The 21593-nt window shown below is 33.7% G+C and overlaps 1 protein-coding gene across 1 annotated transcript; it reads right to left on the reverse strand.

The window, feature by feature from the left end:
- Positions 1–580: 580 nt before the first annotated feature.
- Positions 581–18586, reverse strand: LOC129221772 (GTP-binding protein Di-Ras2-like). Its single transcript, XM_054856192.1, has 3 exons — positions 18449–18586; positions 7542–7727; positions 581–853 (listed from the first exon to the last, which is right to left on the reverse strand). Exons 1-3 carry the CDS (start codon positions 18584–18586, stop codon positions 581–583), a joined length of 597 nt encoding a protein of 198 aa, XP_054712167.1.
- Positions 18587–21593: the final 3007 nt, after the last annotated feature.

The raw sequence follows: 21593 nt of genomic DNA on the forward strand, positions 1-21593 counted from the left end.
CAAAGGGATGCAAGTGAACTATTTTAAGTTTCGAGTTAAAAGCGTTTAAAGATCAGATCCTAGGTAGGCTTTCATTCATTTATTTTTCTAAATCATGCTGTATAGCAGCAACTACCAGGGCTACTAGTACCATCTTTTGCCCCAAGACAGAGGAAAGGATCACCTACCATGTGTACTGGTTATCTCCAAATTTTTAATTTTGCCACTTACATCCCTTTTCTTCTCACTGCCTCATATGTCGACTTTTCGTCATAAATAGCTGGTGATGAACATTATCAAAGATTTAATTCCCGCCTTATTCACAGATATCTCCGACGAAAAACAGAGGGGAAGAAAGTAATGAATTGCTGTCTTTTTAATTAATGAATATCGGATTTAAAATGAACTTCGTCAATTCGTCTTTTTTCCCGTAACAAAACTGCTATATTTTATCCCTTGTGTATGACATAATTCGGCATCTTGTATTTTAAAACGAATTTTAAAAAATATAATTCGCGACACTCTTCGTTGTCATCATCATGATTTTCTAAAATGTCTGACTAAAATGGGCTACCCAAGATCAAGAAAGAACACAGTGAGTTCACATTATCAGGCATTTCCCTTTCATCTTATCTTTCCTGAACTGGGCCAGTGTTCGTCGTTCACTCTGAAGGCTGACGTTTCGCGATTTTTCCATGTTCAACAGTTCTTGAAACATCTCCTTGACATTTGTGTTGTTCTTGGCTGACGTCTCCATGAAGTTGCAGTTCCACTTGTGGGACTGCCCCATGCCCTCTTGATATGTCACTTCCCGGCTTTCTTCTTCGTCGTTTTTGTTGCCCACCAACATCATTGGAATGCCTTCCAAGTTTCCCTAGAAAGAGAGGTTGTGTTAGGGGAAGAGGCATTACAAAAAGAGAAAACTGAAACTTAAAACAATAAATACAGTGCTGGCCAAATTATTAGAATAAAGAGTTTTTTTTTTCGTTTTTTGTACACTATTTGTACTAAAATACTATTTATTTTACTGATAAAGTACAGTACATACTGTGCATTGATTATTACGTTAGTTTAGCATAATTTAATATTTGCAGGTGGCAACTTTATCTGCTTTGTTTATGTTCTTTGTTTATCTACCTACCAGGAACATAACTTCAATCAGCTTAAACAGTTCACTAGTTCTTTTTATTAGTGTGTTCTGTTACATTTAAAGTTAGTTTTAGGTAATTAGTGAGTATGTGTATGCGAGTATATATAATAGTGAGTATAAGCAATTTTTTGCCTCCTTTTTTAAATTAAGTTAAGAAATGGTGTAAACCGTGTGAAAAGTATGCGGAAGACTTAAAATGCTCATCAAGAACAAGGGAATACATACTAAATATTAGATAATTATTTCACCGTTCGTTAATGTGTCTATAGTTATGTAATCAATAAAGAATTTGCTTTTAAAAGTCTTAGTCTAATAATTTGGCCAGCACTGTACCTAGTAATTTTTTGTGAGTATTGTTTTATCTCTAAGTGCACATACAATTTTTAACACAGACGCATTGTCAGAAACAGAAAGTTCACTTTCGGGGATTCTTCAATCGTAGGGACAGAATTTCGTCGTTTAAGACAATGCTTTCTTGGGTGGGTCAGAAAAACGTGCTCAAATGTCAAGAAATGTTTTTCAATTTGGCTAAACGTTCACTCGGATCATTCTCACAAAGCAATTTCGTAAAACAAAACGAAAATTTCGAAACATTTAACAACGGTGCCCGCTAAGAGCAATGGTGTATCTCCCAAATATACCACGAATGCAACTCCTAGGAACAAGATCCCCCCTTCCCCCGTAAAAGAAACAAAAATACGGCTGAACACACCCTTTGAAAATTTCAATGGCGTCCATGACCCCCCCCCCCTCCCTTCTTCCCCAAAGACACTAAAGCACCAAAGACATTAGAAATCTTTCACGTTGTTTCTATACAGGAAACACTCTACGAAGCTTTTTTCAGTCAAAAGCTATAGAAATACGAGAAAATACAAAAACATGATTACAATTCTATAATTTTTTCTCTCCCGCAAGTAACAGCACAAGACCGACGTCGCATGTGAAATACAGTCGAGTCCCGACTTACGCGAGGGATGCGTTCCGAGACTGCTCGCGTTAGTCAAAATTTCGCGTTGTGGAAAAATGTATGCATACAAATTTTTTAAAGCATACCAAGTACTTATAAACACCCCTCAAACTGCTCTAAAGCATTCCTTATCCATACACTACAGTTTCTTGCATAAAGAACTGAACTTTTACTGTATTTAAAAAATAAAAAAACTGTTGTTCAACATGAAATACTTGAAGATGAACAAAATGAATGACCAATGGGAAAGAAAGACGTTAAAATTAAAATCAAAAACTATAATGGTACAGCAGATACAGTAACAATATTTAAGAGTTAAAAAATGAAGATAGTGATGATTTATGCTCCATGATAAGATCGTTATTCTTATCTAATTCTACATTTTAAAATGCGTTTGCTCCGCCTTTATAACGTTTCAATTTGTGGCAACATCTCCTCTTCCTGATCTCTTTATTAATTCACAATACGAGAGCAGCTTCCATTTTCAAAATATTTACTTTGCTTGACTGCTCTGCAAGCTTCAGTATTTAAACTAAGTTCTGAACTTTTACGGATATCTTTAAGTTTTGACTTTTAATTGTACGTATGGAACATTCACTCATACTTAATGTCGCGCTACCGTCGAAGTTTTGTAGTTGTTCATGCATATCCAGAATTTTAGTGCTTATATATTTTTTATCAGAAATTTTCTTTTTCTTCCCATCTTCACAAACTTTAGATGAAGGTGCACTAAGGTGCCATTATATTTCAACAACTTTTATGTTTAGAATGAAAAAAATAAATAAATGAAAGAAGCTGAGAGTGGTTATTTGATGCACTAGACTACTTTGGTTTGAACTTTGGTTGTTAGTGATGCTGAAAGAGATGCAATAACATTCACAAACTCAATATTTAGTCGCCAATAACGAAGCTGATACTTCCTTCCAAAAAAAATTCGTGTTGTGGGCGAAAAATTCGTTACTCCTGAAAAATTCGCGTTATAGCCATTTCGCGTAAGTCGAATCGCGTTGTAGCGGGAGTCGACTGTACCAAGAATTAAAGAGGCGTGAGTGGCAAGAATATGAATTTGGAGTTAACGGTTACAAATAGCGAGAGAAACTTTCCTATGTTTTTGAGGCAAAAAATGGTTCTAGTAGTCTTGGCTGGTGCGGCTTTACAGGCATGATTTGGGAAAACTTTTCAATGAAAGCTTACCACCGTTTTGAAATACTCACGCAGTTCACTCAAAAAGAAAAGTCAACTTACATCCTTCTGCTTCTCACTTCCTCATTTGAGGTAGTGAGAAGCAAAGGGATGCAAGTGGCAAAATTAAAAATTTGGAGATAACCAGTACAAATGGTAGGTGAACCTCTCCTCTGTCTTGGGGAAAGAGATTGTATTAGTAGTCCTGGTAGGTACTGCAGTATAGCATGATTTAGAAAAAAATTTCAATGAAATCCTGCCTAGGATCTGATCTTTAAACGCGTTTAACTCGAAACTTAAAATAGTTCACTTGCATCCTTTTGCTTCTCACTGTCTCATTTATAATTATGTTTCGGAGGCGTTTATTAATGTTACCTACACTTAGATGCATGGAGCGCATGAAAGTCAAAAGATTAGCTATACCATGAAGTTATATTCCTATGATAGGCGTTGGCTACCGATAAGACGAAACAAACTTAGATTAAAAAAGAAAGTTGACTTTCATGATGTATATATTTCTAAGACGAGAAAAAGATTACGGGGTAATGATTAGATAAGGGGGTAAAATATGCATCTGCGTCAGTTCATGTACAGTCATAGAAAAAAAAAAACGAAACACTCGATCGTATTCAAAGACTATTGACACTAGAGACACGTGTGAGGTGTCATTGTTTTAGGAATAAAAAGTTCTACATAATTATGTTAAAAAATTGTTGTTAAGGGGTCGTCTTCATATTAAAACGAGCATCAACTTCAAATTTTTCAATGAGAACCCCCTTTTTTTATCACATATTTGTGATCAGCATCCTTTTTAAACTTTGTATGCAAAGTTTTGTTTAATTAGATCCTAGTTACTTCAGAATCGAGTTTTGAAAAATTCCTCTCGTAATGTTAAAACGTATTTTGATATTTTTACTCATAACACAAAAACTAGATTATGCACGGCAAAGATTGTTTTTTTATATCAAAATATGAATCGACCCAATAATAAAAACGCCTTTTACAACACCTAAAATGTAATTTTAGTTTTTTTTATGAATTCTTTTAATATTTTTTGAAAAAAATATGATCTAAAACCATATTAAATTTTAACAGAAAAACAATCTAGAAGAGCTTTTATGCGGGAATCCCAAATTTGAGCTCAAAATATTCAGTAGTTTTTGCACTATGCTTAAAATTTCATTTTTTCTCACTGTAGGGGACCGTATACTTTTTTAAAACAGAAATTATGAAAGTTGGTTTCTTCGTAAAAAAAGAAAGAAATTGTTCAACAAAATAAGCAAACCAATCATAACGTGGGTTTTCTGCATTAGAGTTACGTTTATGATTTTTTTAAAAAATTTAAATAAATTTATTCGCTGTGTCTGCAGAAGAACAACACAATATTGCAACCGTCAGTTTTTTGTGGATATCGTTTAAACGTCAATGTGTAAATAATGCGAAACACTACTTCATGTATTCAGTAAATTACCGCTCATTAGCCAGGTTTAATAAAAGAATATGTTATAGAACTTTTAAAATTAAAAGCTACACTTAAAATACCTCTGTTTTTTTTTTTTTTGCAATAGACAGTGTAGAATTAATGGCTCTTCCCGGTAATAATTTGCTAAAAGGAAAAATTATTGCCTTGTCTAAATCGGGAAAAAGCACTCGAAAAATAACCGACAGTGTGAAGTTTCGCCTTTAACAGTATCCAGATGGGTCAATAGGTAATATTTGCTATTAGATAAGTTTACTGGTTTTTAGGAATTATTATTATTATTTTTTGTAAAGTGTTTGAATAATTTTCAATGTGGTAGGAGAGGAAATTTTAGTAGCAGTAGAGGGCCGCGTGCTTTGAGCCTCATTCTGCACGAAAGTAGTAGTTGTAGCTAATTGTGAACGTTTTTTTTTTTTTTTTTTTTTGACTTCGTCAAAAATTTAACAAAACATTAATTTGCGTGTTAGATTAAGTTGAGTTTTTGTCTACTCTTAGTTATATATTAATTACTTTTTTTTTCTATTTATTTTCTCGGTCATTGTCCGTGCATTTCACATCAAAACTATTCTCGCAAGTCAAAGATAAAATTTCAATTTTTTTTTTAATATTGTGGAAAAATATCGACCAAAAAAAAAAAGAGTTGTAAAAAATTATTGTTATCAACTACTAGATGCTTATCTTATTAAATGCATGTTTTTCAGAATCCAATATCTGAATATTCGGGTCCACCTTTATGACACTGGCACTCTAATTCAACTTTCTGGTCCTATTCTTTAAGCAAACAACCGGCCACATGGATCAGCCGCGAGGGCTGAATGTGGCCCGCGTCTCCACTGCGGTTTGGTTATCCCATTCGATGGCTGCAGTGGTTCCTAATAATGAGCACAACATCTTTGCACCGAGCATCTGGTTTAACCGGACAATGAAGCAGGTGTCATGTCATTGAAGCCGAGAGTGCCTAAAAACTGGTGGATGAAGAAAATTTATCTCACCAGTGAGATGCCGTAAGCATACAGCAAATAAATTTACTTTACCTACCAGTTTATTCGCACTCTTAGCTTCAATGAGGTGACTTCTGCATCCTGCACGATTAGTTTCGATTCCAGTCTGCGAAATCCGTAGCAAGGACGAAATTGTAATCTCTGGATAGATTAAACTCATCTGTCGGTTATACTTCGTGTAGTATTGCTATAGGTGCGCCAGCCTATAGCATCACACTATAGGAAATGTTCATTTGCTAGTATATAGTACGCGAAACAAAATCAAAAAATACTAAGCTTTGTTTGCATGTGCTAAGTTACAAAATCGGAGAAATGACAAGAAGTCTGATTTCGGTTCACCTTGGTTTAAGCTAAAATAACTTTTGTCTTTTTAAATAACGGGTTGGACCATCTCGAATCTCGTTGCTAGAAATAGCATTAACTAAAACCGCCAATTGTGTTATGCTTTTTTAATATTACCGAACTTTATGATCTTCCGCATCAAATTTGGATTTGAAACAAATTTTCTTTTTTTTTTTATTACAAAAAAGCCGCTAGAACAATTACTGTGTTTGTCCACTGTGTTAATTCATATAGCCAAATTTTTACCAAATAAAGTTCGAGTATGAACAGTTTGCTCATTAACGGGTATTTATATTCTCCTGTTTCTGTTTTATTTTTCAGATTGATACTTCGTTCATTTTATGTATATCGAGCAAATTTTCACGGAATAAATAAACCTTGCTTCGCTCGTGTCTCCAATCTATTTAATGCTGCGTCTACCCACGTTGTGCCGTGTATATATATATATATATATATATATATATATATATATATATATATATATATATATATATATATATATATATATATATATATATATATATATATATATATATATATATATATATTTTTTTTTTTTTTGTGCGGTGGCACAAACTTCTGCCGATGTTCTGCGAAATTAAAAACGCGCAATTCCAGTTGACATCAAAAGACTTTCTATTCATTCCAAAATAAACCTGTAAGATAGGTGCAACACATTTATCAAACATATTCACATCATGATTCTAGGTATAAGGTTTGATATTTACATTTCTTTGAGGCTTATTTGCTGAATGATTATATAAGCAATCCAATAGGTTCATATTAGAAAAGGCAAAAAGTTCCATTAATTTTAATTTGTCCTTATTCGATTTCCCAAACAACGATCTATACAATGGGCCAGTCAAACCCGGTTCGTCATTCTTAGGTTAATCCTGATAGACAAAAATCTAAATATTTTAACTTTTTTTTTCAAAAAAAAAAAAAAAGGTTTTTGACCGTAAATCGCTCTTTGGCGCAACATTATCGGCCCAAAAAGTATCGAATTACGGAAAAAAGAGAGAACTTCAAAAAATCATGAATTGAGCTGGATAATCTCGATCTTTTCTTTGCTTACATTCCGTTACTTGATAAGCCGTGACCTTGAAAGAAGGGTTTTCAATGTGGTGACGGTCCCTAAAACGTTTTTCGTTAATAACTCCTGTTCTACTGCACGGAATGCAGTGAAATTTCGTACCCTGGCTTTATTTTGCGGTCTAAACATAATTTTGTAGCAAAAAATAGGGGTTCCTATTTGAAAATCAAGAGTTGGTGCTCGTTTTGCTTTGTATGTGGTCCCTTATCAAAATTTTACCTACGTAGTTTTAGAGAAGACTTTAAACCAAGTCGAATGACACCTTTCTTTCCTTTCTAGCATGTATAATGGCCGAATAATTAAAAGTGTTTCGTTTTTTTTCTATGACTGTACAATGGAGCACGTACCTTGACTTCCCTGATGAGAGTATAGATCGATGAGAGTTCTTCTAGGCTCTGCTTACTCGTAATGGAGTAGACAAGGATGAAGGCATGACCTTTACTGGTGTTGAGTCGCTGCATGGCAGGAAATTGATGACTCCCGGTCGTATCGGTGATCTGAAGGGTATAAATGTTTCTGTTGCACGTTATGACCTGAAATATAAATAAATATTTTATTGTTTCTGGTATTGAAAGACATGGAAGGAATAGTATGCGTTGGAAATCTCATGAACTAGAGAGTCTTACGTGCAGCATACCGACAGTTCAGTCATCACATCCGGAGACTGCAGTTTCGTTTTTCTTGTGGACTCATCACTCTGCAATAGTGAGTAACCGAGCTGGAGGCAGCTGTCATCTCATTGAAGCAGAGAGTGCCAACAAACTGTGGCTAAAGTACATTCAGACCATAACAAGGAAGGAACTACAGTCTCTTTATGTAATGACTGGGGTTGTTGGTCTATTGCATGATGTTCTGCCTTAGTCCAGGCTTAAAGGAGTCACCTTTCTGCTTTGAGTGCCCTAGTTTGCCAGTGCATCCCAAAGAAGCTCTTTGTTTGTTTGTCTCTAATGGGGAGACGCTTTAGCTTCCCGCTATTTGTTAATATAGTACATATCCAAGAGATAGGCAACCATTTCGTTGAGTGGCAACACAACAGGTACAAAGCCGTTACCATTGGAAAATTGTGACGCCCAGTAAGCTAGATTCGCGGAAGTTAACCAAGGGCAGTATGATCATATGAGGCGGTGAGAAGCCAAAGGGATGTAAGTGGGGCTACTATATTACTATTTTTTGCCCCAAAGCAGAGGAGAGGTTCTCCTATTACTTGTACTGGTTATCTCCAAATTTTTAATTTTGTCACTTACATCTCTTTGCTTCTCCCTGCCTCATATGCGGTTGCAAGTTTTGTAGTGCTCCCATCGTAAAAGCTGACATCGATATATATATATATATATATATATATATATATATATATATATATATATTTGAATTGCGGTTAATTAATTACATAGCAATCATTACTTAATTTAACTAAGTCTGTTAAAAAACGTACACAGTCCATAAGTCAAAAAACTAAAGGTTATCATGATAATTTAAAAATAAATGCAAATAAGTTAGCACCTGTGTTGGCAAAATACTTACTGCAAACATAATAAGAGCGTTGGGCAAAAAGAAAAAAAACTTGAGTATTTTTGTGTGACATAATGGTTACATACACTATATAAGCAAGGGTATCCGAATACTCTCAATGTTTAACGTTTTTGTAAATTTCTAAAGCAATACACGACGAATGCGTGCATTTAGGTACTAACAGCTAATTCAAGGCGAAAAATATTTTTTTGATCATCTTGTATTGCAGAAAGTTGCAGAAAAAAAGTGTAAATTTTACAAAATAACTTGCAATGACACCTATTCTATATACTGTTGCAAAAAATCTCTCTTATATTTTTAAGCATTTTTTCACAAAAGGGCCAATTTCTCTCTCGAGTCTTAGACTCATGACAGGCGGAGTTTTCCACCAAACTTTACCTAACTTTCAAAAAACTTGAAGGTATATGTAAGAAATATCTGTAACTGAAATTTGAAATAAAACCATTGAGGAAGGAAAAGGAATACAAATGAATTCCTTTTTTACTGCGCATGCACAAAAAACAGCAGTTATTGATTTTATATCCAAGTGTACGTAAAAACTACTAAAAAAATTTCAAGTTGAATAATTAAATTTTTTTTGAAACAAATCAATGTTCCAGTGAGTTGTATTTTAATGATTTTTCCTTATAGGACGAATCGCAAGTCAACGCTTACAAATCAGTAACCTTTGTTCTCAATCATTCAGTGTAGTTGTGTCCTAATTTTTTATAGAACTGATATTTTTGGACATTCGCTTGTCATTTATCTACTACTTGAGAATGATTGAAAAATATTTCATTATATTATCGACTAGTGGTACCCGCACGGCTTTGCCCGTAATAGAAAAATTAAAAGGTCTTGTGGTTCGCCTGTATATTTACAAATAATGTATGGTGAATTTTCTCGCCAATTGGCTTATACCCATGTTACGGTTCCACGTCATGATAATTTCGTATCTCGCCAATTGGCTTGTTCCCATGTTACGGTTCCACGTTATGATAATTTCATAATTTACTCGTCCATCTTAAGATAATTTTGTTCTTAAAATTGTAATAGAAAAAGAACCACATCGAATTTTTGAAAAATTGCTTCGAGGTGCACACCCCCATGCTACAAACTAACTTTGTGCCAAATTTCATGAAAATCGGCTCAACGGTCTAGGCGTTATGCGCGTCACAGAGATCCTGACAGACAGAGATCCGGACAGAGAGACTTTCAGCTTTATTATTAGTAAAGATATTCAGCTGGATTTTTTAAATAAGTTGCCAAATTATTTGGCTACGAAATTATGAAAGTCACAAATGGCTATTTTTTGCACGTGTGGATGGAAAAATTAATTTCTTTAACTGCAAACATTGTATCAAACTTTCAGTAATTTTACTTCTAATTCCAGTATAATGTTTCTTTTGTATGCTGTCAAATTTTCCGAATGTTTGATAATGTTTGGTGCCAAAGTTATGAGCCAAAAGCTGGGAGCTAGAAGGAAAAATATATCAGGATAGAAACTGAAAAAATATTAAATATCAGACTTTAACTACAAATGCTACTAACTCTTATTCAGTGCAATAAAAATGCACTTTCACAGTTTTTCGTTATTTAATGACGATTTTTAGAGTTAAACTTTTAAAATACTAAACTTCAAAAAAACTTTAAATTTTCATCTATCTTTCTTAGCAGTGAACTTAAATATAACATACACTATATAAGTTAAGGAGTTATAAAAATATCCTAAATTATCAACTGCAACAAAAAATTAGAGTTGATAAGTTACGCTACTTTAAACCATGTCATAGATTCATTAATATATATTGATACATTCAAGATACATTAAGAGGAGATTTGCCTTAAATAGAAATATTACACTTTAAAAAAGTTTTTTAGCGTTAAGCAATTTGTTACTACGCCTAGAACACCCAATTTGTAAATTGATCTACAAATAAAAACGTTATTTTTATTGATTTAGTTGATAAAAAGGTATTTCCTAAAAGTTTAAACTTGTGCTCAGACTCTTTCCTGGGGATAGAAAGTTCTGATTAAGGAATTTTTCTGGAAAGTGAGTGCTGTACACTTGAGATCGATTGTAACTTCGGAAAAGAATGAATTGTCTAGGGAGATAAAGAAGATAAATGCCGGAGGTTTGTACTTGTTTAAAGATATTTCACAGCTAACAAACGACAATTTATTTTACTTTCCTCTTTTAAAAGTTAAATAATTGACTAATGTGAGATGCAAAAGTTTGACCTCTGAGATTGATTTTCTCCCTTAATATCTCACTTTTGGCTTAACAAAATACGAAGTTAGTAATTTAATTTCTAGCATTTAAGAACTACCAACTGTTTCACTTTATTGGGGTTGACGGTTTGATGGTCTGCTGATTTTTCATTTACTTCTTTAAAATGAGAGGAATCAGTTTATATGAGATTGTTTGGAAATGGAAAAGCGGGGCTGGAGCTACAACCTTTTGGCGTGTCAAACTATCGCCTTCGAAAATAGTACTGACGTGAATAGGACAGTAACAGCAAATTTTTCACTTTTCATTTTTTTTTTTGCATTTCGTCATTTATTATTGTACGTTATGTTTGTTGTAAAGCTTGCTTGTTTGGTTTCCACTGAAAAAAAAAAAGCGATAACATTTCCCTATTTTTAGTTTTGAATCCAAAACGCGTTTCCTCAAATATCTCGAAAACTCAGTTTTGCAGATACTTCCGTTTACCTGCACACGGCAGAGTATGTTCTGTATATAGTGTGCTACTGTTTTGGCTTTGCTCGATAAGTGTACCTAATCAGGTGCATTACGGATGATGGAGAAGTGGAAATTTATTGCGAATTTCGATTCCCCCAGACATGAAACTGTCTGGTAATGCTGTTAGCAAAAACATTTTATTACTATTTTTAAAATCAAGTAATCCTTCATTGCGCAACATTCAATTTATCAAAAAAGTATTCAAAGGGGTTGCATTCGCGATTTTAAAGGGGCAAACCAATTTATCTTTTTCGACTCTTGTTCTACTACGTAAAAGCAGGTTACTCGATCAACTTTTGCTTTAATCTGCGTCGTCTAAAGCGTTTTGCAACCTTTTTCAACCCGTGGACCGGCAAAAAAAAATAGTTTGAACTTTGACATCTTGAATTTAAATTATGTTTTTCTCGATCACGAGTGTGTGTGTATGTAGGCGTGCGCGTTTGTGTGTGTGTGTGGGGGGGGGGTATGTGTATGTGTGTGGGTAGTTGTGTGTTTGTGTGGGGGGTATGTTTATGTGTGGTTAGTAGTGTGTATGTGTTTGTTAATGTGCGTGTATGTGTGTGCATGTGTATGCGTGCGCATGTGTGTGTAGTTGTGTGTATGTATGCGTGTGTGTGTAGGCAAGTGACGCAACCTGGAGACGGTTTTCGGTAGAGGAGCATCATCGTGAGGCGACCGGCCGACGGTGGTGGTGCAGAGGAAGGCGGGGGGAAAATAAAATCATAGGACATCAAAACAGTGAAGTGAGAACAATAAGCAATCGTGATTGCTCAAAAAAGAAAAAAAAATCATAGACTGGTGACATTTTTTTAACCCCCTCCCCCTCACCCTCTCCAGTCTTTTGAAAAAAAAAATCAAGAGGCATTTAAAAGACTACCTTATAAATTGATTTTAAGATTTGCGTAAGGGGTCGTCCACGACTGATGTTACGCTTTGAGAACTAGGAGGATGTCAAACTGTTGCAGTTAGTGATACGGAGGAGGGGAGGGGGAGTGAAATAAGACGTTTCACATCGCACAGTTTTGTTGAAAGAAGAGCATTTTTTATGACAAAGTGCTTTGTAATGTAGCGTGGCATGTGAAAAGGGGAAGAGAGGGAGTAAAGTGAAGACAGTTTGTGAAAAAAGGAGGGAGTCGAATATTTCGAAAAAATGTATGACATCTTTTACGATTCGCTTACGATTTATTTACAATAATATTAAAATGTGAAGTCAACCAATTATAGTAATTATTGCAATTAAGTAAAGCTGTTTAAAAGAATGCAGAAATGCATGAAACATAATCGCAAAAGTAATGTAAAACTATGTCATGAAACTTATTACCTTAGTAGTAGTATTAATTTATTTTGAATAAGGAAATTTGTTTTGCTTAGATGTGTAAAAATATCGGAGGACCAGTGGAAGTTTCTCTCGGACCTCCGATCCACCGGTTGAGAACCGGTGGGCAAAAGGAACTTCTAACCAATCGGGGGGGGGGGGCATATAAGGATAGGTATAGATAATTCTAGGGTTCTGCACTACATAGCGAAGAGTATTCGGACACTTTCAAAACTTCACATTTTCCCGAATTTCTAGAGAAATAGGAAATTAATTGTTCTGTAATTTATGCCGCTCAAAGGGCGTGCTTCATCAGATGTTTTTCAGTGCAAAATAAATCACGCATGCAATTATGAGACCAACGACGAATTGAAGAATAAATTTAAAAAAAAAAAAAACTATGATCCCCGATCGTAAATAGCTGAAAATAACCTGCAAAATTCAGAAACTAGTTTACTTACTATAAACAACTATTCTATGGAATATCTTAAAAGTACCCCCCCTCACCAATGATTTGAAGAATTTAAACATAATTTTTTTATTTATCACTTTGTCAATTACTAGCGGTACCTGCTTGGCTTTGCCCATGGTAGACAATTAAAAGATCACTTTGTTCGCCAGTATATTTACAAATAATGGATGATGAATTTCTCACCAATATGCTATGTTAATTTACTCGTCCATGTTATGGTAATTTGCTCGTCCATGTTATGGTAATTCACTCAATGAAGAGGAATGAAATCCACCAATGGTGGTAAAAATTAAATCATAGAAAAAGAACAAAATCGAATTTTCGAAAAATCGCTTCAAGGTACTCACCTCTATACTACGAATTCATTTTGTGCCAAACTTCATGAAAATCGGCCGAACGGTCTTAGAGCTATGCGCGTGCCAAAGATCCAGACATCCAGAGACGCAGACTTTCAGCTTTATTATTAGTAAAGATAAAGAAGATTGTGAGTGTGTGTGTGTACCCGAGAATCGTTTCTAATCTCATTTCCTAATTAATGTAAAGTAATAACAGTTAAATAAATGTTTCAAAATAATATTGATACGAAAGTAAATTTTGCACAGACTAAAAAGGGATATTTAGAGATTTTATCATTAACTTCAGCTGCGGGACGAATGTTTAGCTAAATGAACGCTAACATGGCTGCCTGGGAAGAAAAAGACCGCATATAGAAGGTAAGTACGTGACATTAAAAAAAAGTTTTTGCAGTTATTTATGAGTGCATAATGTTTGAGTTTTACAAATATTTTGCTTTAAAGTCCGTTAATCTTCTATACTGCACAATAATATTACTTAGTTTGTGTGACAGTTACCGTATGCTTCTTGCCTTTATCATTCGATTTCATTTGCATATTCCATAGTTTCAGCAATTCTACAGTTTGTAAAAATCGAAGTTGCTTTGCTTCATATCAGTGACATTGCCGAATTTTATCTTTGAACGAAAATGGGAACAAAACTACATCCATACCATTGAATTGACATTGAGGTCTTTCGACGCTGGAAAATCCGGGAATATTTTTGACGATAGCTCTAAAGCTTTCTTTAGTATTATTTTGTAATATGTAGCGATGCTTCTATTGATAATATTTTGTTTTACTGAATAACACGGTAACTTCTTTAATGATTTTACTTCGTAGAGTCCTGTAATTCTGGTTTTCATGGAATTTCATGAATTCTGGTGTCATGAAATTCTGATTTTATGAACTACATTTTTTTTTGTTAAAGTCCGGTTACTTTTTCAGTTTTGAAAGGTTAATCGGTTGCTATTTTAGCAAAATTTCTTGCCTTTCTTTAGCATTTCGAATTGAATGACTCAGCGTTAAAAGTTCTTTCATTTTCAGTAATAAGTTTTAGGTGTTTAGATATGTAATAATTAGATATGTAATGTAGATGTGCTCATGCTGTTGCAAAATATGACGAAACCCAGTTTTGTTACAAATAATTTTTGGCTCTTAATAGCATTAAGATACATTTAAAATATTTAATCATATAGACTATATTCTGAAAAATTATTTGTAAAATTGGCTTTCTATTGCAACTAAGTTAACACTTCTCATTTATTCTGAAACAAATTGAGATTCATTTTTTGATACTATAATGCTACTTATAGCTTGAATGATACGAATAAAAATTTATAATATTAGTCAAAAGCACTTTCCCTAGCACAATTTCTTTGTAGGGGCGTGCACTGAAATTTTGGGGGCCGTCACAAATAACTTTTACGAGCCCCCTTCATATTGTTTACCCCTCGTCCCTATATACATTTCACCTCTCATTTAAAAAATCTAGGGCCCGGGTCAACAAGCATCCTTTCTGCTCCCCCGCCCCCCGTGTACGCCCCTGCTGCTTCGTTTGAGTTTTGTTCCGTGAAATAAAATGCGTTGCCTAGGGTGAAACAATTAGCTTTTAATGCCAGTTTTTTGAAATTAATGTATATTTTATGCATCCGACCACGAAGTTCCTTAACTTGTACACGAGTGAAGTGATTTAAATAAATGTTTTGTAATTTGAGTTTATACTATGTATCTGAGAAAGAATGTGTCCGAAAAAAAGATTCCAAAATATTAGCAGAAAAATAGGTCATCAAATTTTGAATCGAAACTATGGAGCAAAAGTGGATTTAATCCATCATCAAAAATATACGCAAAAGACAAAACAATGAAATTGCGTTTAAAAATTTTGAACTCCCGGAGGAAAAACCACGCTTTTGATAATTTAACAGAAAACATACTTTTTACACACTAATATATATTTTTTTCTGTTCGAGAGTTTACTGTACTTTAAATAAAAAATGATAATTGCTACTTCTTCACTTAACATACGTAATTTTCATTAGGGAAAAAGAAAACCATGTTGAAATTAGGAAATAGTTTTGCCAATCATCATGAACTATTTAACTTGGTCAAACATTAAGTTTTGATTTTATATAGTACTGCAGCTTAAAATAAAAATTTTGCGAAGAAATTGTAAGCTTTTGGAAAACAGAAATTTAAGTAAATATTTTAAAGCTTGCAGTGCATAAAAACAACTCGTTACAATGTTTTTTCCTCACACGACAAAAAATTTGCTTAAAAAAGTAAGTTTTTCTTTAAATGCCAGAAGTGCTCGAATGCAGATATGGTAGTTCATTAATTTTAATTCATTGAAGCACACAAGCAACTCATCCAAACTCCTCAAATTTTTAAATTTTATAAAATATGTTAGACGATACATATACAAATGTGTTTTCCTGAAAACCATCTTTTTTTGCGTTTGCCTTTCGTATCCGCAATAAAATTAATCTTTTTAAAAACTTCAGATTTGTATAAAAATTATAAAAATGGAAAAAAGGATCGAGATTTACAAAATTAAAATAAATTTTGTTTCAACCAAAAAAAATAATAATCCATTTTTATTTTATTGATGTGAAAATTGAAAAATAAAACTTCTTTCATATAAATAAAACAAATTCATGAATTTTATAGTTTCGTTTCATTTTTCTCTAAAATTAAAATGTCCCCCTCAAAGTGTTCAAAGTTCAAAGTGTTATGAAAATATCAGCATCATCAAAATATTTTCATAACGCTTTGAAACTTATAAATAAAGTTTGCTTTTTTAAAATTACACTTTATGAGTAACTGTATATAAAGATAATTTTAAAAATTGTAATTCATTTTCAAAATAAGCATTACAATAATACTTTTTATAGTACTTAGATAAGTAAATAAATTTAAGTATTCAATACGATAATTTTAAAATGTAGGCAACTTCGATTTTTCTCGCGAAATCTATGATTTAAATATCGATAGCTATAAACTAGTTTACTCCACATAATGTTTTTTCTTAACTTGATTTTATTTGAAGCTACATCAGTTACACCAAATGTTCCCTATCAAATGTAAAGTAACACCGAATATTACCTACAAGTAGACCAATTCGTTGTATTAAACCCCACTAACTGCACACTGTTCCATACGTTTAAATGGTTGTATTATATCTTGCAAAGTTTCCTATCATGAAGTATGCTGGTTTACAGTCTAAAACCATATCTAAACCCTATTAAGTAATTCATTGGAAGGCCTTTGACAAAACCTTTGAAAACGCATTTTTAAGAGCATTAAAGATTGTTATTCTAAACAATCTATCTTTTTTTCGTTAAAAATTTTGTTTTCAAAGTTAACGTTTTTAATAATGCGTTAAAATAATTTTTGATTTTAATATAACTGAGATAATGCTTTGCGAAAGATAATACTCTGGTCATAGATATCTGAAAACAGTTTCCGGATTTCAGTCTTATTCAAAAGAAACGTTTTTATACCCACAGAAAAACACTTTATCTTCTGGGGAATTATAAGTATTTTTCTTCACGCCCTCTGCTTTATCTGGACTTCCGCTTGTCAAAGCTCTCCTGACGGCTTTTCGATATCAGGCGTAATAATCTGTCTGTTTACAACATATCCGTTGCCAGTTTTGCTATCTTGGTATTATGTTTGAAACATGTGTGAAAAGATTATTCCGTATAAAGATACAAAAACATAAGAACGATATATTGTGTCAAGAAAGTTTAGTCCATCGTATTGCAATTATACTTGCTTTATTTTTCTTTAATTGAAGCTATGTTTTTTAAAAACTAACTTCGGATAAAAAAGTGCCGTCTTTTTTAAAAAGCCGCTAGCATTAATTTATCTTTTCGAACATATTTTTTGTGGCTAATAATGAAAGTATTGGATATATTAGTAGTTGAATATGGGTCATAATTACATGGTTCCTAATTTTCCGTTGCAGGTGTATTATTGTTACGCGCATTAGTGTTATTTTTGTTACCATTAATTTGTTACGCGTAAGATAGAATAATTTCACTTATTTGCTGTAGCAATGGAGCTTTGACATAATGCGCGTGTTCTGTATGGTCTTAAAGTAAAGAATGGTGCCTCGATAGGAGGTCGCAGGAGATCACTGTGACCTCTCAAAGCCATTTATTCATCGAATTTGGAAGTATTCACTGTTGCATTTAAAAAAAGTGATGCCCAATGTTTCTTCTCATTGGATTCAGATTTGTATGTGCTCGTTTATTACATCATACGGTAAAATTCCGGAGATCATTCGATAATTCCTCCCTTCTGGAAATTTAAGTTAGGGTAATTTGAAAAGCAAATGAGTCCATCATGGAAGTTTGATTCAGTGTGTATCAGGGGAAAACTTGTAAAGGAAGTATTTTAAGGGAATTTAATTTTTCATAGCACGTGAAAAAAACCGTTTAAATTTAAAAGACGACTTGCCAATTTTTTAATAGAGAAATTCAACTCTTTTATACACTGGCGCTAGCGTAGTGAAAATTTCTTAAAAATAATTTAAAATACCATTGTTAATTTTTTTTCAGAAAGTACTCAGTTCAACAGTTTCTGCACGGAATATATGTTTTGAAACTATGCCTTTTTAGAATTGTTTTTAGCAGAAATTCTTATTTATCTGTTATTCTTATTTCTTTGTCAAGTTTTCCTTAAAATCCATTATTTTTACATGCAAATGCTAAGTAAATTGGAAACAAATTTGTTAAAAACCGTTGCGTAACTATAGAGAATGTTTACATTGATGGGGTGTGAGTTCGGGTAACATACTATTTTATCGAGTTTGTTGAAATAGAGTAAAAGCTATGTGACATAAATTAAAGATTATCTTTGTCTAACTTTCCACTAACCTGCCTGTACGTGTCTTCAACAGTAGGGATGTACATTTCACAAAATGACCCCTTTACAAATCTCAGCACCAGTGAGCTTTTCCCAACGCCACCTGCACCGAACACCACTACTCGGTAATCGTTGCTCTGCTCCGGCATTTTTCTTTACATAATGATTACTCTGAAAATAAGCAAACAAATAAATAAATGGAAACAAAAGCAAAATATGCATTATATTATCAGTTCCGATGAGCCACTAGCGCAGCCAGAAATACCTTGTGAAGGGATTTTTTTTGTCAAAAATACCTTCTGGAAGGGGGTTTTGTTCAAAAATACCTTCTGGATGGGATTTTTTGATCAAAAATACCTTCTGAAAGGGGTTTTTAAAATCAAAACAGCCCTTTCATATGCATAAACTATTGTTTTAGAATCTTCATTTATGTTGAAACCAATGCCTCTGGGGGTTGTTTTCACCCGCAACCACTCCCCTCCCTTTGCTGCGCCATTGCACTGAGCTGAAAGCACATTGCAGCTATTTCAGCAACTCAAGAACTTAACGAAAACTTTTACCTATATAACTCAGATTTGACTACAACCAATTCGACTAACTTTGCATTTCCCTCTTTTTTGAATTTGACGCAGTTTATATCAATTATAAAGGAAGCACTGAATAGAAACTTGATTGACTAAATAATTTGATTGACAAATTTAATAGCAAATGTAGTAAAAATAGAGAATTAGAGAAAGATGCCGTACGCACCTTTTATTAGACATTTTCATTTCTTGTTTCCTTTGGTTTTGTAATGCGACTCTTCCGATATAAATATAAGTATCTTTTTCCTGAAGTGTATTTTTTCGCAACTTTCTTGTTAAGTGTTGAGAACCTTTTTGCACCAATGAAAGGGCTACTGTGATCTCGAAATACCTATTTGCAGCATTTTATTGCCGATTTGGGCTGTATTTATGTTGTTTTTGCAATTTGCTAAAAATATTGTATGGTATGACCGAAAAAAGCAGTTTTTACGTAAAAGAACAAGGCGGTAAGTAGGGTCTGGTGGGGGAAAGTTGTCAATGGGTAAAGTGGTCATACATCAAATAAATGGCTATAGCTTGAAAATAAATGTTCGAATGAATGTAAATTTTTTTATTTTACAGTAGAACAGTTAGAAACTACATTTTGAATACAAAATTTGACAACTGGCGAAATTTATTTGGTAAAGAAAAATATTTTGAGTGAATATGAAAATTTTTAAAATCTAAACACCTTTTTTAACTTCCTTGGGAAATTTTGTTTGTTAGAATTATGAACAGATTGACTGCACAGGAAAGCTTCTAACCTTTCTCAAGAACTCTTACTTATTAGCAGTTAGCTGAATCTATTTTAGATAATTTTTTAGAACAATTTAAGTAAGATGGGGTAAAGTGGTCATAATATTAGGCTTAATGAATATTGTACTTTTAATGTCACCTAATCTTTAAGTATAACACAGATGTAAATTAAATGTTAATTTCTCTTAATATGTATTGCTTTTAAAGTAAGCGGGAATAAATATACGAGTACATTCGTATGTATACGCATATATATTAGTGTAGGCAAGTATATAGACGTATTCACATGAATGCACCAATAAATACGTATATGGGTATCTGCAAATAATTTTATCTACGCAGATATACGTTCGACTATACACGTATATGGTCGCTTATACATACTCGTATATATACGAACATCCATTATAATCAGGTAGACACGTATATACGCGTACGTACTCTAGTAAACACTTACGTACAAGCATATGAAATACACTTCAGGGTGAATTTAAACTTTTGAGCAAATTATTAAGAGGAGGATAAGAAGTAAGAACCATAAGAAACATTGGTCACAAACACAATGCTAACGCACTACATGCACGCAAAGCCAGAAACTGATGGATGCAAAACAGGTCACAAATTTATTGCACAAAGACAATTTTACACAACATTTTAGGTCTTTAGAAAGTTTTAAAGCGATTGATGAAATTTGCGGCCTGTAGCTGTAATGCATGCGTTGCAATTACAGATCACTCTCTGTTGCAATAACGAGACTTTTTAAAAACTTTCATCCGTCGCTGCGCCTTTGTTGCGATGCAAGTATTAGAACTACAGGTCGTACCTTTTAACAACTGCTTTGAATATTTCTTAAAAATTAAAATAATGGGCAAAATCATCTGTGTGCAACAAATTTGTGACCTGTTTTGCATTCATCAGTTTCTGGCTTTGTGTGCATGTTAGTGCGTCAACGACCGTAAGTTCCTTATGATTCTTTGCTCCTTATCCTCCCCTCTCTCACCCCTTTCATTTTTGCCCAAGAGCTTGGATTCACTCTGTAGGTATGCATGTATATAAGCGTGTATACTCGTGTATGCATACATGTTCTGGTGTAAACACGTAAATGTACGTTATACGTATATATAGGTATGTAATCGTGTTTACATGTATACATACGTATATACTCGTGCCTCCACGTATTTATACGTGAGTAAACACGTACAAATACGCGCTGGTTGTATCCACGAGTTAACTCGTGTATATCCGCTCGTATATGTATGCGTATACGTATGTATGTACACTTATATATGCGTATATGCGTCTACTATACACGTACATACTCAGGTATGCACGTACATACTCGAGATACGAGTGCATGCGCGTATATATTCGTATATACACGTGACACGTATGTACTCGTGTAGACACGAAAACAATCCTGTAGGTAATCACGTATACATGCTTATATACTTGTGTATACACGTATAAACTTGAAAAGCCACGTGCATGCATGTATCTGATGTATACATGTATCTATATGAACGTAATTACTCATGTTTACGCGACACGTATATACTCGTGTATACACTCATATACTTGTACATATACTTGTAACTATAAAAATACCCGAAATATGAAAATATAAGAGTTATTTATAAAGGTTTCGCATTTATTTTTAACTATGACCAGTTTACCCAATGCCCCCCGTGAACAGGTGGAGAAACCTGGCAATGTGTCGTACTGCCTGGAAGAAGCAGACGGAGAAAGCCTTGACCTGCAACAGGCTGTTGTGCTGATGAAGAAGCAGTTTACCCCATGCTATGACCACTTCCCCCATCCCACGGGGTAAAGTGGTCAT

The sequence above is a fragment of the Uloborus diversus genome, chromosome 1 (assembly GCF_026930045.1).
Source record: "Uloborus diversus isolate 005 chromosome 1, Udiv.v.3.1, whole genome shotgun sequence".
Lineage (NCBI taxonomy): Eukaryota > Metazoa > Arthropoda > Arachnida > Araneae > Uloboridae > Uloborus > Uloborus diversus.

What these genes read in the sequence shown, in the direction of transcription:
- LOC129221772 (XM_054856192.1), bottom strand. Translation starts at nt 18,586, where the DNA reads ATGCCGGAGCAGAGCAACGATTACCGAGTAGTGGTGTTCGGTGCAGGT. An exon ending in TTGAAGACACGTACAGGCAG is followed by an intron (nt 7,728 to 18,448) that starts GTTAGTGGAAAG and finishes TTTATATTTCAG; the next exon opens with GTCATAACGTGCAACAGAAA. An exon ending in CTCTCATCAGGGAAGTCAAG is followed by an intron (nt 854 to 7,541) that starts GTACGTGCTCCA and finishes CTCTCTTTCTAG; the next exon opens with GGAAACTTGGAAGGCATTCC.